General features: G+C 43.9%; 1 protein-coding gene and 2 non-coding genes across 3 annotated transcripts; all 3 read right to left on the bottom strand.

Moving 5' to 3' along the window:
- Positions 1-748: 748 nt before the first annotated feature.
- LOC118947558 (nucleolar protein 58-like) lies at positions 749-16,418 on the bottom strand. Its single transcript, XM_090206969.1, is given in 13 exon segments — positions 749-1,182; positions 1,288-1,409; positions 3,767-3,909; positions 8,204-8,265; positions 9,566-9,700; positions 10,944-11,107; positions 11,319-11,726; positions 13,312-13,376; positions 13,664-13,925; positions 15,349-15,380; positions 15,382-15,399; positions 15,547-15,623; positions 16,237-16,418. Coding segments are annotated over 13 exon segments (1,587 nt in total). The 5' UTR covers positions 16,282-16,418; the 3' UTR covers positions 749-1,128.
- Positions 9,421-9,504, bottom strand: LOC118947567 (small nucleolar RNA SNORD11B). Its single transcript, XR_005041805.1, has one exon. It is a non-coding gene; the product is annotated as a small nucleolar RNA SNORD11B (small nucleolar RNA).
- Positions 11,188-11,265, bottom strand: LOC118947568 (small nucleolar RNA SNORD11B). Its single transcript, XR_005041806.1, has one exon. It is a non-coding gene; the product is annotated as a small nucleolar RNA SNORD11B (small nucleolar RNA).
- Positions 16,419-16,629: the final 211 nt, after the last annotated feature.

The following is a 16,629-nucleotide window of genomic DNA, read 5'->3' as shown; positions in this document are numbered from 1 at the left end:
AGGGGGTACCGGTACTGAGTCAGTGTGTAGTCTATATACAGGTACTGAGTCAGTGTGGAGTCTATATACAGGGGGTACCGGTACTGAGTCAGTGTGGAGTCTATATACAGGTACTGAGTCAGTGTGGAGGCTATATACAGGGGGTACCGGTAGTCAATGTGGAGTCTATATACAGGGGGTACCGGTACTGAGTCAGTGTGGAGTCTATATACAGGGGGTACCGGTACTGAGTCAGTGTGGAGTCTATATACAGGTACTGAGTCAGTGTGGAGTCTATACACAGGGGGTACCGGTACTGAGTCAGTGTGGAGTCTATATACAGGGGGTACCGGTACTGAGTCAGTGTGGAGTCTATATACAGGTACCGAGTCAGTGTGGAGTCTATATACAGGGGTACCGGTACCGAGTCAGTGTGGAGTCTATATACAGGTACTGAGTCAGTGTGGAGTCTATATACAGGTACTGAGTCAGTGTGGAGTCTATATACAGGTACTGAGTCAGTGTGCGGGGGGGTACAGGTTAGTTGCGGTAATTTGCACATGTAGGAAGGGGTGAAGTGACTAAATGCGATATGTTAGTTTTGTATTTTGAATAAATGTACACACATTTCTAAACTTGTTTAGCTTTGTCATTTGGGGGGTATCGTGTGTAAATTGAAATCATGTTAGAATAAGGCTGTAACGTAACTAAAGGTGGACAAAGTCAAGGGGTCTGAATCCACCATAGCTGGAATGACAGGAAATACCGCTGACTGAGAAAATGGATTTAATCACTTATGGACAAAGACAGCAGAAAAACCCATCTTTTAAAAAAGTCACATCGTTAAACCAGTGGAGGAAGGAAGTGTTTTAACATGGACATTGATATTGTAGACAGTCTATTGGGTCTTTAGTTGATTAGTAATAATAAGAGCTTACAGTAAACTAAAGGTTCATCTTAAACTCAAATCCACAGGAGGATTTATACACCATCATCAAGTCTCATAACAGATCAGCTGCTGGTCATTCTGAAATAACCTCCGTCTCCAGTTCTCTAGTCTTTAAACGGTCAGGCTGATACACGAGTCACTCTGGCCCTGGTAGATACGACAACTAAAAGTCCTAATATAATACAGTTTCTCCAACCAGATTAATCTCCCTCTTCCTCCTTGACCTTTTTCTTCTTTTTCTTCTTCTTTGACGACTGTAAATCACAAGAAATAACAAATTAGTATGTTCGTTCAGGCAGAACGGCTTAGATGAGCAGGAATATATATATTCTGGAGGCATGTCCCCATCAGCTACGTACTTCCTCTGTGGGAGAGACGGTCGCCTCCTCTTCCTTTACGTCCATCGCCTCCTCCTCGGCTTTCTTAGACTTCTTTTTCTTCTTCTTGGGAGTTTCTTCTGCTGCCGTTGAAGCCTCTGGTTCTGAATGAAAACAGAAAGCACCGTGAGACAATAGCACTTAAGACGGCTGAGAACCGGTCTCATGATATCGATTGTGTTATAGAACAGGATGGATGGTGTATTATGGGTTGTGTTATAGAACAGGATGGAAGGTGTATTATGGGTTGTGTTATATAACAGGATGGATGGTGTGTTATGGGTTGTGTTATATAACAGGATGGATGGTGTATTATGGGTTGTGTTATAGAACAGGATGGATGGTATATTATGGGTTGTGTTATATAACAGGATGGATGGTGTGTTATGGGTTGTGTTATATAACAGGATGGATGGTCTATTATGGGTTGTGTTATAGAACAGGATGGATGGTGTATTATGGGTTGTGTTATAGAACAGGATGGATGGTGCATTATGGGTTGTGTTATAGAACAGGATGGATGGTGTATTATGGGTTGTGTTATAGAACAGGATGGATGGTGTATTATGGGTTGTGTTATAGAACAGGATGGATGGTGCATTATGGGTTGTGTTATAGAACAGGATGGATGGTGTATTATGGGTTGTGTTATAGAACAGGATGGATGGTGTATTATGGGTTGTGTTATATAACAGGATGGATGGTGTATTATGGGTTGTGTTATAGAACAGGATGGATGGTGCATTATGGGTTGTGTTATAGAACAGGATGGATGGTGTATATTGGGTTGTGTTATATAACAGGATGGATGGTGCATTATGGGTTGTGTTATATAACAGGATGGATGGTGCATTATGGGTTGTGTTATAGAACAGGATGGATGGTGTATTATGGGTTGTGTTATATAACAGGATGGATGGTGCATTATGGGTTGTGTTATAGAACAGGATGGATGGTGCATTATGGGTTGTGTTATAGAACAGGATGGATGGTGTATTATGGGTTGTGTTATAGAACAGGATGGATGGTGTATTATGGGTTGTGTTATATAACAGGATGGATGGTGTATTATGGGTTGTGTTATAGAACAGGATGGATGGTGCATTATGGGTTGTGTTATAGAACAGGATGGATGGTGTATTATGGGTTGTGTTATAGAACAGGATGGATGGTGTATTATGGGTTGTGTTATATAACAGGATGGATGGTGTATTATGGGTTGTGTTATAGAACAGGATGGATGGTGCATTATGGGTTGTGTTATATAACAGGATGGATGGTGTATTATGGGTTGTGTTATATAACAGGATGGATGGTGCATTATAGGTTGTGTTATATAACAGGATGGATGGTGCATTATGGGTTGTGTTATAGAACAGGATGGATGGTGTATTATGGATTGTGTTATATAACAGGATGGATGGTGTATTATGGGTTGTGTTATATAACAGGATGGATGGTGTATTATGGTCTCATGATATGGGTTGTTATATAACAGGATGGATGGTGTATTATGGGTTGTGTTATATAACAGGATGGATGGTATACTGGCTTCCTGTCAAAGCAAGGGCTGATTTCAAGGTATTACTGCTAACCTACAAAGCATTACATGGGCTTGCTCCTACCCATCTCTCTGATTTGGTCCTGCCGTACATACCTACACGTACGCTACGGTCACAAGACGCAGGCCTCCTAATTGTCCCTAGAATTTTTAAGCAAACAGCTGGAGGCAGGGCTTTCTCCTATAGAGCTCCATTTTTATGGAACGGTCTGCCTACCCATGTCAGAGACGCAAACTCGGTCTCAACCTTTAAGTCTCTACTGAAGACTCATCTCTTCAGTGGGTCATATGATTGAGTGTAGTCTGGCCCAGGAGTGGGAGGGTGAACGGAAAGGCTGTGGAGCAACGAACCACCCTTGCTGTCTCTGCCTGGCCGGTTCCCCTCTTTCCACTGGGATTCTCTGCCTCTAACCCTATTACAGGGGCTGAGTCACTGGCTTTACTGGGGCTCTCTCATGCCGTCCCTGGAGGGGGTGCGTCACCTGAGTGGGTTGAGTCACTGATGTGGTCATCCTGTCTGGGTTGGCGCCCCCCCCCCCCCCCCCCTTGGGTTGTGCCGTGGCGGAGGTCTTTGTGGGCTAGACTGGCCACCCCACATAGCCTGGTTCCTCTCTAGGTTTCTTCCTAGGTTTTGGCCTTTCTAGGGAGTTTTTCCTAGCCACCGTGCTTCTACACCTGCATTGCTTGCTGTTTGGGGTTTTAGGCTGGGTTTCTGTACAGCACTTTGAGATATCAGCTGATGTACGAAGGGCTATATAAATAAATTTGATTTGTATATTATGGGTTGTGTTATATAACAGGATGGATGGTGTATTATGGGTTGTGTTATATAACAGGATGGATGGTGTATTATGGGTTGTGTTATACAACAGGATTATGGCTAAGAGTTACTCAACTGACCTTCCACAGGTTCTTTCTTGGGTTTCTTGGTTTTGACTGTCACCGGTGTGGCCACCTCTTCCTCCTCCACCTCCTCAAACTTCCTCTTCTTGGAAACAGAGGGGAGGGTGGAGTCTCCGGAGGGGTCGTACACCTTCACGTCACTACGGAGACATAACAGAACGTTAGTTAACAGCACAGTTGGTAATTAGCCGACGGTCGATTGATTGGTTTAAAGGCTGTTGGTCGACCAAGATGTTTTAGTCGAGCAGTAGCAAGTCAATTTATGGCACACGAGACACCTTTCTGATTCACGACCATCTCAGTGAATTGTTTGCGTTTGATTGTTAGTGTATATCAATTCCCCATTACATGTACCACCAGTACTACATTTACCCTTCATTCCTATCATTTACAATCTACAATGATTGCTTGGTTATGGTAATTTCAGTTAATGCATTCAATATATTAGTCTTTCAGCATTCTCATTGTTGGAGTGGACACATTGTTTGCAGAGTGCACAACCTATGCTACACTTGTGAGAGAAACTGTGTTTGTAGCATTCCATTTACCAGTTAATTTAGTCATTATTTTGTTTGGCAGCGCTCCTGTCAATGTTGAGTAAGAACGCAAACGCATAGAAGTAGACCTATATGCTGCCTAGCCTGAGCGCGAATGTAGGCTTACAAATGTGCCCATCTGATAGTATTTCTGATGGGCTTAACGCACCACTACTAATGACCTGTAGAAGCAAGTACAGAGTACAAAGCAAGTAATGCTTTGTCACCTCAAAACAGCAAGCAAACATACCGTTTACCATCCATTGAGAATTACAAAAGTTCCTCAATGTATTTGAAAAATATTCCCAGCTCTCTCCTTTTTGACCACTCATGTCATGCTCGGATCCAATGGAAACCTCATAAAATAGGGCTACCTGATTACTTCCTATATCTTGATCAAATAGCCTACAGCTGTCTGTCCCGAGCTCACTGGCGGGGGAAACAGGGCCCAGAATATTTTATTAAATATTTCAAGCATGCCCCCCCCCAGACCAAGTTGCGAGCATAGGGCCTCCCCCCCCAGACCAAGTTGATACAATGCTTCAAGTTCATTGCAGACAGGCCATGTGCGATTCATATGATCATTTCCATCAGGACATTTTATAACAGCAGGCCACAATGTTTTATTTGTTTGCTTTAGGCCATTTTTACACATTTCCAATGGAAGTTACTTTTTAGGTTTGTATCACTTAAATATAATTTTGATTAACCACATGAATGACTGAAAATACATTTTATTTAACCAGAAAGGTGCACATGAAAGCGATAACTGCAGATCAGTAGAAATGACAGCCTAAGATAAAATCCACATGAAAGGTTGCAGACTCCTCGTGTTGCCCATTACCGCCACCTTCAGGAGAGTAATGCCAGAATCAGAGAAAGCCAGCAGGACCAGAGGATGGTCAGGTTAACATCTTGATCTCTGGCTCCCTCCAGTCATTTATGTATTATTTCATCTAACAGGGAGCTCGGGGTTCGGGAGCTTAGCGCATGTAGTTGATTTGACTCCAACAAACGATGTCCACGAAAAAAAGACACATATAAAATTTTTAACCAGTTCTTGGTCGAAAGAACGACAACTATCGGTTGTCATGACCCTCTTTGGGTACAGCGAGCACCATCCCCCTCTGTCTCCTAAAACCAGGCTGCTGTGGTCAGAGAGGTCGTAAATTCCAGGAGATCATCTCCTCATGGCCACAGTATATAGAGAGTGAGTTTTCATAGAGAGAACAAAGGAATTTCTTCGACCTCACAGAACTGGAGAACCAAACAACATTTATGTTCTGGAGAAGGTATAAAAGATCAGTGAAGAATCGGTCTGCGAACTGGTCTGTTTGGTACAATTTTGTGAAACTCATGGGCGACAATAAGGCCACATTACCACAAATGTTTATACAATAGCTTCAGATATGAGGCTTACATCTAATTAATGTATAAGATGAATGAGGATGATACTCTTTGTGAAATTGTGTCATGTGATTTTGGACTGTTTAATGAAGGAAAATTCCCTTTGGAGTTTAACTAAATCAGAAGACCGCCCATGAGCACAGTTATGGTCTGGTGTCCTGGGACAGGCCCTTTTCTGCTCTTCCGAATAAAACCCGGGTTTTCTATCACCAGACCAGCTCACCTCAATTACAAGATGGCTAAAGGTTGCAGACCAGCTTACCACAAGAGGGCCCAGGTTTGAGTAGATGGCTGAATCTTTTAACCATACCACGTGGTTAAACTCTTAAGACTATCGATACCGACAGAATAGAACAAGTCTTTGATATTAATTACTAGTCTGCAGCTAGGAATTCGGTATCATTGAACGCAAAAACCAACAGCCAAAATATCTATCCTATAACGACATGAATGAATGTCACTGAACCTGGTTAGTTACCAGAGAGACGCGACAGAAGGTTAGTTACCAGAGAGACGCGACAGAAGGTTAGTTACCAGAGAGACGCGACAGAAGGTTAGTTACCAGAGAGACGCGACAGAAGGTTAGTTACCAGAGAGACGACAGAAGGTTAGTTACCAGAGAGACGACAGAAGGTTAGTTACCAGAGAGACGACAGAAGGTTAGTTACCAGAGAGACGACAGAAGTTTAGTTACCAGAGAGACGCGACAGAAGGTTAGTTACCAGAGAGACGACAGAAGGTTAGTTACCAGAGAGACGCGACAGAAGGTTAGTTACCAGAGAGACGACAGAAGTTTAGTTACCAGAGAGACGCGACAGAAGGTTAGTTACCAGAGAGACGACAGAAGGTTAGTTACCAGAGAGACGCGACAGAAGGTTAGTTACCAGAGAGACGCGACAGAAGGTTAGTTACCAGAGAGACGCGACAGAAGGTTAGTTACCAGAGAGACGCGACAGAAGGTTAGTTACCAGAGAGACGCGACAGAAGGTTAGTTACCAGAGAGACGCGACAGAAGGTTAGTTACCAGAGAGACGCGACAGAAGGTTAGTTACCAGAGAGACGCGACAGAAGGTTAGTTACCAGAGAGACGCGACAGAAGGTTAGTTACCAGAGAGACGCGACAGAAGGTTAGTTACCAGAGAGACGCGACAGAAGGTTAGTTACCAGAGAGACGCGACAGAAGGTTAGTTACCAGAGAGACGCGACAGAAGGTTAGTTACCAGAGAGACGCGACAGAAGGTTAGTTACCAGAGAGACGCGACAGAAGGTCAGTTACCAGAGAGACGCGACAGAAGGTCAGTTACCAGAGAGACGCGACAGGTCAGTTACCAGAGAGACGCGACAGAAGGTTAGTTACCAGAGAGACGACAGAAGGTTAGTTACCAGAGAGACGCGGCAGAAGTTTAGTTACCAGAGAGACGCGACAGAAGGTTAGTTACCAGAGAGACGACAGAAGGTTAGTTACCAGAGAGACGACAGAAGGTTAGTTACCAGAGAGACGCGACAGAAGGTTAGTTACCAGAGAGACGCGACAGAAGGTTAGTTACCAGAGAGACGCGACAGAAGGTTAGTTACCAGAGAGACGCGACAGAAGGTTAGTTACCAGAGCGACGCGACAGAAGGTTAGTTACCAGAGCGACGCGACAGAAGGTTAGTTACCAGAGAGACGCGACAGAAGGTTATTTACCAGAGAGACGACAGAAGGTTAGTTACCAGAGAGACGCGACAGAAGGTTAGTTACCAGAGAGACGCGACAGAAGGTTAGTTACCAGAGAGACACGACAGAAGGTTAGTTACCAGAGAGACGCGACAGAAGGTTAGTTACCAGAGAGACGCGACAGAAGGTTAGTTACCAGAGAGACGCGACAGAAGGTTAGTTACCAGAGAGACGCGACAGAAGGTTAGTTACCAGAGAGACGCGACAGAAGGTTAGTTACCAGAGAGACACGACAGAAGGTCAGTTACCAGAGAGACACGACAGAAGGTCAGTTACCAGAGAGACACGACAGAAGGTTAGTTACCAGAGAGACGACAGAAGGTTAGTTACCAGAGAGACGCGGCAGAAGGTTAGTTACCAGAGAGACGCGACAGAAGGTTAGTTACCAGAGAGACACGACAGAAGGTCAGTTACCAGAGAGACGCGACAGAAGGTTAGTTACCAGAGAGACGACAGAAGGTTAGTTACCAGAGAGACGCGACAGAAGGTTAGTTACCAGAGAGACGCGACAGAAGGTTAGTTACCAGAGAGACGCGACAGAAGGTTAGTTACCAGAGAGACGCGACAGAAGGTTAGTTACCAGAGAGACGCGACAGAAGGTTAGTTACCAGAGAGACACGACAGAAGGTCAGTTACCAGAGAGACGCGACAGAAGGTTAGTTACCAGAGAGACGCGACAGAAGGTTAGTTACCAGAGAGACGACAGAAGGTTAGTTACCAGAGAGATGACAGAAGGTTAGTTACCCAATACAGTAGTTTCCAGGTGTAACTCACCTCTTGTGTTGGTATTTGTCAGACTTCGCCATGGCTTTGCCTGTTCCACTGATTCTTCTGATCTGAAGGGATAAACCAGGGTCAGCACAATAGTAGGGGACCGGTAGAGTAGGAGATGAGTAGGGGACTAGCAGAGTAGGGGACCACAGTAGGAGACTAGCAGAGTAGGGGACTAGCAGAGTAGGGGACTAGCAGGATATCACTGTTTAACTTCACTAGGGTAGGGGGCAACATTCGGGAATTTTGGATGAAAAGCGTGCCCAAACTAAACTGCCTGATACTCAGTCCCAGAAGCTAGGATAAGCATAGATTTGGATAGAAAACCCTCAAAAGTTTCTAAAGTGGTTCAAATAATGTCTGAGTATAGCAGAACTGATTTGGCAGGCAAAAACCTGAGAAAAATCCACCCAGGAAGTAGATTTTTGTTTGTTTGTTCTAGTTCTCTATTCAATGCCATTACAGTATCCATTGACTTATGACTCTGTTGCTATGCAGTTCCTATGCCTTCCACGAGATGTCAGCAGTATTTAGAAAGGGTTTCAGGTTTGTTATTCTGAAAAATGCAGGAGTAAGAGCAGTCTGAATGACTGGACCCTACAGTGTCAGAGCTTTTCCGTGCTCAATCCCGAGAACGTGCCTTTCTTGTTTACCTTTTATATTGACAACGTTATTGTCCGGTTGAAATATTATCGATTATTTAGGCTAAAAACAACCTGAGGATTGAATATAAAACATCGTTTGACATGTTTCTATGAATGGGGATATTTTGTCTGCCTGTTGTAACTGTTTGAGCTGTGGATTACTGAAGAAAACAAAACGGAGGTTTTGGATATAGAGACTATCGAACAAAAGGAACATTTATTGAATAAATGAAAGTCTTAGTGAAACCATATGAAGATCAAAGGTAAGGGATTCATTTTCTCTCTATTTCTGACCTGTGTAACTGCTTGGCTGGTTACCGTTCTGTAATGATTTGTCTGCTGGGCGATGTTCTCAAATAATCACATTGGTATGCTTTCGCCGTAAAGACTCTTTGAAATCTGACACCGTGGTTGGATTCACAAGAAGTTCATATTTAAAACTATGTATAACACTTGTATGTTTTCAGATTTTTTAAATAATGATTATTTCTGTTTTTGAATTTGGCACTCTGCAATTTCCCTGGATGTTGGCCAGGTGGGACGCTAGCGTCCAACGTACACCAGCGAGGTTATTAATGCAAGCTCAGATGAGGTAGTGACTGAAAAGCATCAGGTAGTTTCAGGACTGTTGACATTAGTCATCATCATCACTGCTTGGCATCTCATGTGGGCTGGTTGTTTTGGGCCTCTAGCAGTAAGGGGCAGAGAGAGAGCTACTTACTCCCTTCTCCTCTAGGTGGCGTAGTCTGGCCTCCAGCTTGGCACGGTTCTCAACTCCCATCTCAGCATTTGTGTCCTCTCCCAGGGCATCGTAGAGGATCGCCAGAGATGCTTTGGCTACCAGCATCCTGGAGATCTGAGAGGAGAGAAAGAAGCTCGACTAGAACATGACGGCAGTACTGTAGTGTGGAGAGATATTCTGATTAGAACTAGATTACACCTGGAACATGACAGCAGTACTGTAGTGTGGAGAGACATTCTGATTAGAACTAGATCACACCTGGAACATGACAGCAGTACTGTAGTGTGGAGAGATATTCTGATTAGAACTAGATTACACCTGGAACATAACAGCAGTACTGTAGTGTGGAGAGACATTCTGATTAGAACTAGATCACACCTGGAACATGACAACAGTACTGTAGTGTGGAGAGACATTCTGATTAGAACTAGATCACACCTGGAACATGACAACAGTACTGTAGTGTGGAGAGACATTCTGAAAAACAGCTTCTATCTCAAGGCCATCAGACTGTTAAACAGCCACCACTAACACTGAGTGGCTGCTGCCAACACACTGACACAACTCCAGCCACTTTAATAATGGGAATTGATGGGAAATGTAAATATATCACTAGCCACTTTAAACAATGCTACCTTATATAAATGTTACTTACCCTAGATTATTCATCTCATTAGCATACGTATATACTGTACTCTATATCATCGACGGTATCCTTATGTAATACATGTATCACTAGCCACTTTATACTATGCCACTTTGTTTACATACTCATCTCATTTGTACATACTGCACTCGATACCATCTACTGTATCTTGCCTATGCTGCTCTGTACCATCACTCATTCATATTTCCTTATGTACATATTCTTTATCCCCTTACACTGTGTACAAGACAGTAGTTTTGGAATTGTTAGTTAGATTACTTGTTATTACTGCATTGTCGGAACTAGAAGCACAAGCATTTCGCTACACTCGCATTAACATCTGCTAACCATGTGTATGTGACAAATAAAATTTGATTTGATTTGATTAGAACTAGATTACACCTGGAACATGACAACAGTACTGTAGTGTGGAGAGATTCTGATTAGAACTAGATCACACCTGGAACATGACAGCAGTACTGTAGTGTGGAGAGATATTCTGATTAGAACTAGATCACACCTGGAACATGACAACAGTACTGTAGTGTGGAGAGATTCTGATTAGAACTAGATCACACCTGGAACATGACAGCAGTACTGTAGTGTGGAGAGATATTCTGATTAGAACTAGATCACACCTGGAACATGACAGCAGTACTGTAGTGTGGATAGACATTCTACTTCTAGTGATGGCTGGAACAAAAGCCTCACCTTGCCCTTGTTCTTGGCCGAGGTCTGTCCCACCAGAGAGGCGTGGTAGATGAGACCATATTTGGGCGTGTCTCTGCGCGTCTTCAGGGCTCTGAACAGGGCCTTCTCTGCTCCCAGGGTCTGGACTGTGGAGGCCGGGTGCTTGGCCAGGTTCAACAGGGACCCTGTCAGAGAACCAGAGCATTTAGGAGCAGTTTGGGCGTTTCCAGCTGCCTACTACAGGTGTCCAGGTAAAAGGTTTTAATTCAAGCTCAGATGAGGTAGTGACTGAAAAGCATCAGGTTTCAGGATTGTGACATAGTCATCATAATCACTGCTTGTTTTGTGTTGTGAATGATTCCTGCTGGTGTGATTGGCCGTTAGATCATGACTCACCAGCATGTGAGATGAGCCGTGCCCCTACCAGTTCCCCCACCATGACAGTCAGGTTGGGAGCGATAGCCATCATCCTGTTCTTCAGATAGTCGTACAGTTGGGTGCGGTACTCTGTAATCTCTATCACCTGGTCACACAGGTGCATGATGTTGCCGATGTCCTCCTCTGACACCTCCGTTCCCATGGAGATCTCTGCAGCCAGTTTGACCTCTGCCTCCACCTCCTCGGGGAGATGCTCAGACAGGTCGGTGGTTGCCACGTTGGTACGAGCGCCTATCTTCCGGACACTCTTGCAGTAGGCCAGGTTGTCAGTGATGATCTTCCCCACCTCAGGGAAGTGCCAGCCGTACCACTCCCTACAGCGCATGATGTAGTTGTTGAGCTCCTTGTCCAGGTCATCCAGCAGAGCTGCACAGATCAAAACACTAGTTACCCCTGTTACTGAGCTACAGCCCATAATACTAGCTACACCTGTTACTGAGCTACAGCCCATAATACTAGTTACCCCTGTTACTGAGCTACAGACCATAATACTAGTTACACCTGTTACTGAGCTACAGACCATAATACTAGTTACACCTGTTACTGAGCTACAGCCCATAATACTAGTTACACCTGTTACTGAGCTACAGACCATAACACTAGTTACCCCTGCTACAGCCCATAATACTAGTTACCCCTGTTACTGAGCTACAGACCATAATACTAGTTACACCTGTTACTGAGCTACAGACCATAAAACTAGTTACACCTGTTACTGAGCTACAGCCCATAATACTAGTTACACCTGTTACTGAGCTACAGCCCATAATACTAGTTACACCTGTTACTGAGCTACAGCCCATAATACTAGTTACACCTGTTACTGAGCTACAGCCCATAATACTAGTTACACCTGTTACTGAGCTACAGCCCATAATACTAGTTACACCTGTTACTGAGCTACAGACCATAATACTAGTTACCCCTGCTACAGACCATAATACTAGTTACCCCTGCTACAGACCATAATACTAGTTACCCCTGCTACAGACCATAACACTAGTTACCCCTGTTACTGAGCTACAGACCATAACACTAGTTACCCCTGCTACAGACCATAATACTAGTTACACCTGTTACTGGGCTACAGCCCATAATACTAGTTACCCCGGTTACTGAGCTACAGACCATAATACTAGTTACCCCTGTTACTGAGCTACAGACCATAACACTAGTTACCCCGGTTACCGAGCTACAGACCATAATACTAGTCACGCCTGTCTACAGACCATAATACTAGTCACACCTGTCTACAGACCATAATACTAGTCACACCTGTCTACAGACCACAATACTAGTCACACCTGTCTACAGACCATAATATTAGTCACCTGTCTACAGGCATAATACTAGTCACACCTGTCTACAGACCATAATACTAGTCACACCTGTCTACAGACCATAATACTAGTCACACCTGTCTACAGACCATAATACTAGTCACGCCTGTCTACAGACCATAATACTAGTTACGCCTGTCTACAGATAATCAAGTGTTATGTGTTTCATTTGTCTGTATAAAAGTATCCTTGTTTTATATTGTCCCTTTACATGGACAGAGTAAGACAGGGATGAGCAACAGGCTTCCACTGGCCCACCTCCTGTAGGCCCGCGGACCCACATCCCTGTACTGGGGAGAGAACTCACTTCATTGGCCTGTCAGCATTTTACTGTGTTATTGTTAAGTTAACCGCTCGACTAATTTACCAATCACAGTAGTCGAATTACCGACCAGGGCCCATTGATCAGTCATCTTAAACTGCACTAATGTGCCTACAGTCTATAGCAGAATTGTAGGAAATGAACGCTAAAAGTTCAATTCTCTTCACTGTCACGCGAGGGGGCCGCTAAAATGTTTTGCTTGCAAGGTGGGGGGGTAATGATGTGAGATGTGTTGCGGCCCCCACCCCCATCAAAGATGCCCATCCCTGGTCTAAGAGGAGGTACTTACAGATAGCTTGAACGATCATGGTATCCACTTTGTCAGGGCTGAACTTCAGCTTGTAGCGGGACAAACTGAGGAAACAGAAACAGGTCAGGATCTGCCATAGCAGCCTTTCAGTTCTTCTATGAATACGACAGAGGGAGGTGCTGCCTCAGGGGTAGTGACGAATGCTGAGGAAATCCACACGAGGTTTCAGACAGCATGATATAATCATCGGCAACACACACTACATATTGATGTGAGTAAATTATAAAGGCTTGTAATGTTTGTAATGTATTTTGTTATAAGACTAGTTGGCATCATTTAATGGGATCCTAATAAATCCAGAACACCAAGCGTTGTCTGTGTTCCACCCTACCTGTGAGCCAGTCCCAGAGACATGGCGCTGATCTCCCGGGGGGGCAGCCCAGTGATCAGGGACTCCATCTGTGTCCTGATGCCTCTCATCAGCTCTGCCACCGCAGGGCTGTGGACACAGCTCAGGTTCAACTTCTCCTTGATGACGCCCCCCAGCTTAGCGTCGCTGATGGCCAGCTGTTCATGAGCTTCTTTAGCCACCACTTTCTTCAGGACCTTCTTCAGACTCTTCCCCATCTTCCCTTCCGTCATGGCCGTGGCCGCTGGACATAGGAGAGATACGGTTACAACATGAGGACAGGAGAGACGTGTACACGCTACAGCACTCGGGAGTCTAGTTCTGTGAGCTCGTGTGGTCTACCACGTTGCGGCTGAGCCGTTGTTGCTCCTAGACGTCTCCACTTCACAATAACAGAGCTTAGTTAACCGGGACAACTCTAGTAAGGCAGAAATTTGGCAAAATGACTTGTTGGAATGGTGGCATCCTATGACTGTGCCACATTGGAAGTTACTGAGCTCTTCAGTACGGCCATTCTATTGCCAATATAAATATATATTTCACTTATATTAAACCAGGTAGGCCAGTTGACAACAAGTTCTCATTTGCAACTGCGACCTGGCCAAGATAAAGCATAGCAATTTGACACATACAGAGTTACACATGGAATATACAAAACAGTCAATAGAAAAAGTATATATACAGTGAGTGCAATGAAGTAAGATAAGGGAGGTACGGCAATAAATGGGCCATGGTGGCAAAGCAATTACAATATAGCGATTAAACACTGGAATGGTGGATGTGCAGAAGATGAATGTGCAATTAGAAATACTGGGGTGCAAAGGAGCAAGATAAATAAATAAATACAGTATGGGGATGAGGTAGGTAGATGGGCTGTTTACAGATGGGCTATGTTCAGGTGCAGTGATCTGTGAGCTGCTCTGACGGCAATGTTTGTCTATTGAGATTGCATGGCCGTGTGCTCGATTTGATAAACCTGTCCGCAGCGGATGTGGCTAAAATAGCCGAATCCGCTAATTTGACAGGGTGTCCACATACACTACATATACAAACCACTGTTATAGTTCCAACATTTAGACACAGGACATTAGTAATATGCATTTATTCATAGACTCAACATTGTTAGGGGGTGAGTTCAACAACCGGCTGCTGTCAGTGTTTGTTATGATGGTTAAGGTTAGCTGTGGTCTCAGTGGTAGTGAGGAATACTGCTGAACACCTAAAGGCTTCTGCCAAACAGTTGGGAATAGTTAGTGCTTCAGAAAAAAGCAGCGTGTTTGTTTGGTCTTCGGTCAGGTGTTTGTGCACACTTCAACAATACTCGTTTTCCATGCACATTTTCAAATTCATAAATACTGCACCTAACAGCTTACGTAGATTTAAAATTGTAAAAATAAAAGGGGGAAAATGATATTTCTTGAGCCATCTTCAATTATTTCTGACTAGTTTGAGGAAGTGTATACTGGCTATGGCTTCTCAAGTTGGACAAACACTACAATTGTCACTTTTCTAATTTTTCAAGCAACGGTCTTTTAATTAAGGGAGTACGCGAACACACTGTTGGTTCACCTAGCTGAAGCATGCAGAAGCCTTGACTGACAGCCCTTGTGCACTAACTGGTAAACTATAGTGAGCAACAACAGGAGAGGTGAAAGTATTCTGTCTACCTGCCAAGGCCTCTGTTGTGTCCTGGAATTTCCCAGTGCTTCAACTTCACTCTGGAAGGAGAAATAGTGGCGACATGTTATTTGTCAACTCCAGAAACATGTTCCTTATGCTGATAATGTGTAATACTACTGTTCATTGACAACGTATTCCCCTCGAATCTAAACACTCCTCTCTCCAGACATGGGGCCAAAACTCACACTTTGTTGGCCTTCTCCGGAGTTTCGAACTCCTTCCATAAACTGTCCACCTCTTGGAGCTTTGACTCATCGAGGACCTGAAACAAAAAAAGGTTTATAGTCCTATCAAGTACACGGGCATACCATACATTAATTGCATTAACTCAACTCGGTTTACATGTGTTGTCATTAAAACCCGTCAGTAATATGGGACAAGAAAGCCAGCACGCGGTCCCTCCAAAGTACCACGCACCAGTTATGCTAACTTGGAAGAGAAGCTTATTTGAAATGTTGGGTAAACATTGGCAACAAATAAAGTATTTAACTTCGAAAATAGAACGGGTTCAAATAGTTGCATAATTACAAAAGCCAAGTCCAAGGTAGCAAAGTATATGTATATCCAGCAGGTAACTTGCCACATGCAACGTGGTTGCTTAACTGCAGCGTGTTGAATGAGAAGGCCTCGTTGCGGTAAAGGTTTGCATGCGAGAACTACCACGACGACCTAAATAGAGAAGCCATGTGTACTATAAACAATGTTAAACAGGTCTTGACATTGAAATACTTTGTATTTTAATACAATATCTAGCTACTCCAGGAAAACAACGTATTTAGCTAGCTACACCGCGAACCCGGTTCAATTATTGAAAATTGTCATGCACCCATCTAAAATTATTAGAATTTAGAATATAACTTCAGCTAAATACTCACTTTAAATATTGCATAACCCGCAGCGGTTTCAAATAAAACAAGCATCTCTGACGCCTTTTCACCAAGTTTAAACCCGAAACAAACTTATCTCCTAGAAAGCCTTCGCTAATCGCAGTTCCAACTGGAATGTGTTCCACGCGGTGATCTGTGTGCCTCACCCGGAAGCACGTCCTCTCTCTAACATCGCGAGAAGTGGCAGAGTGAACTATTTGGAGACAAACAAATCCGACGGGAACATTTTGGTCGCGAACCGCGTACCCGTATTTTGCAGTTGTTATCGCGCTTATGTTCCGAGCCCCAACAGTGCATGTGCCATACAGTAAAACCTTGCAGTACAAAACGATACACACAAATCACCCCAAAGTAAGACAGGAATTAATCAAATAAAACGTA

Source organism: Oncorhynchus mykiss, chromosome 18 (genome assembly GCF_057628025.1).
Source record: "Oncorhynchus mykiss isolate SJ-2025 chromosome 18, ASM5762802v1, whole genome shotgun sequence".
NCBI lineage: Eukaryota > Metazoa > Chordata > Actinopteri > Salmoniformes > Salmonidae > Oncorhynchus > Oncorhynchus mykiss.
This window is presented reverse-complemented; position numbering and strand designations above follow the sequence as displayed.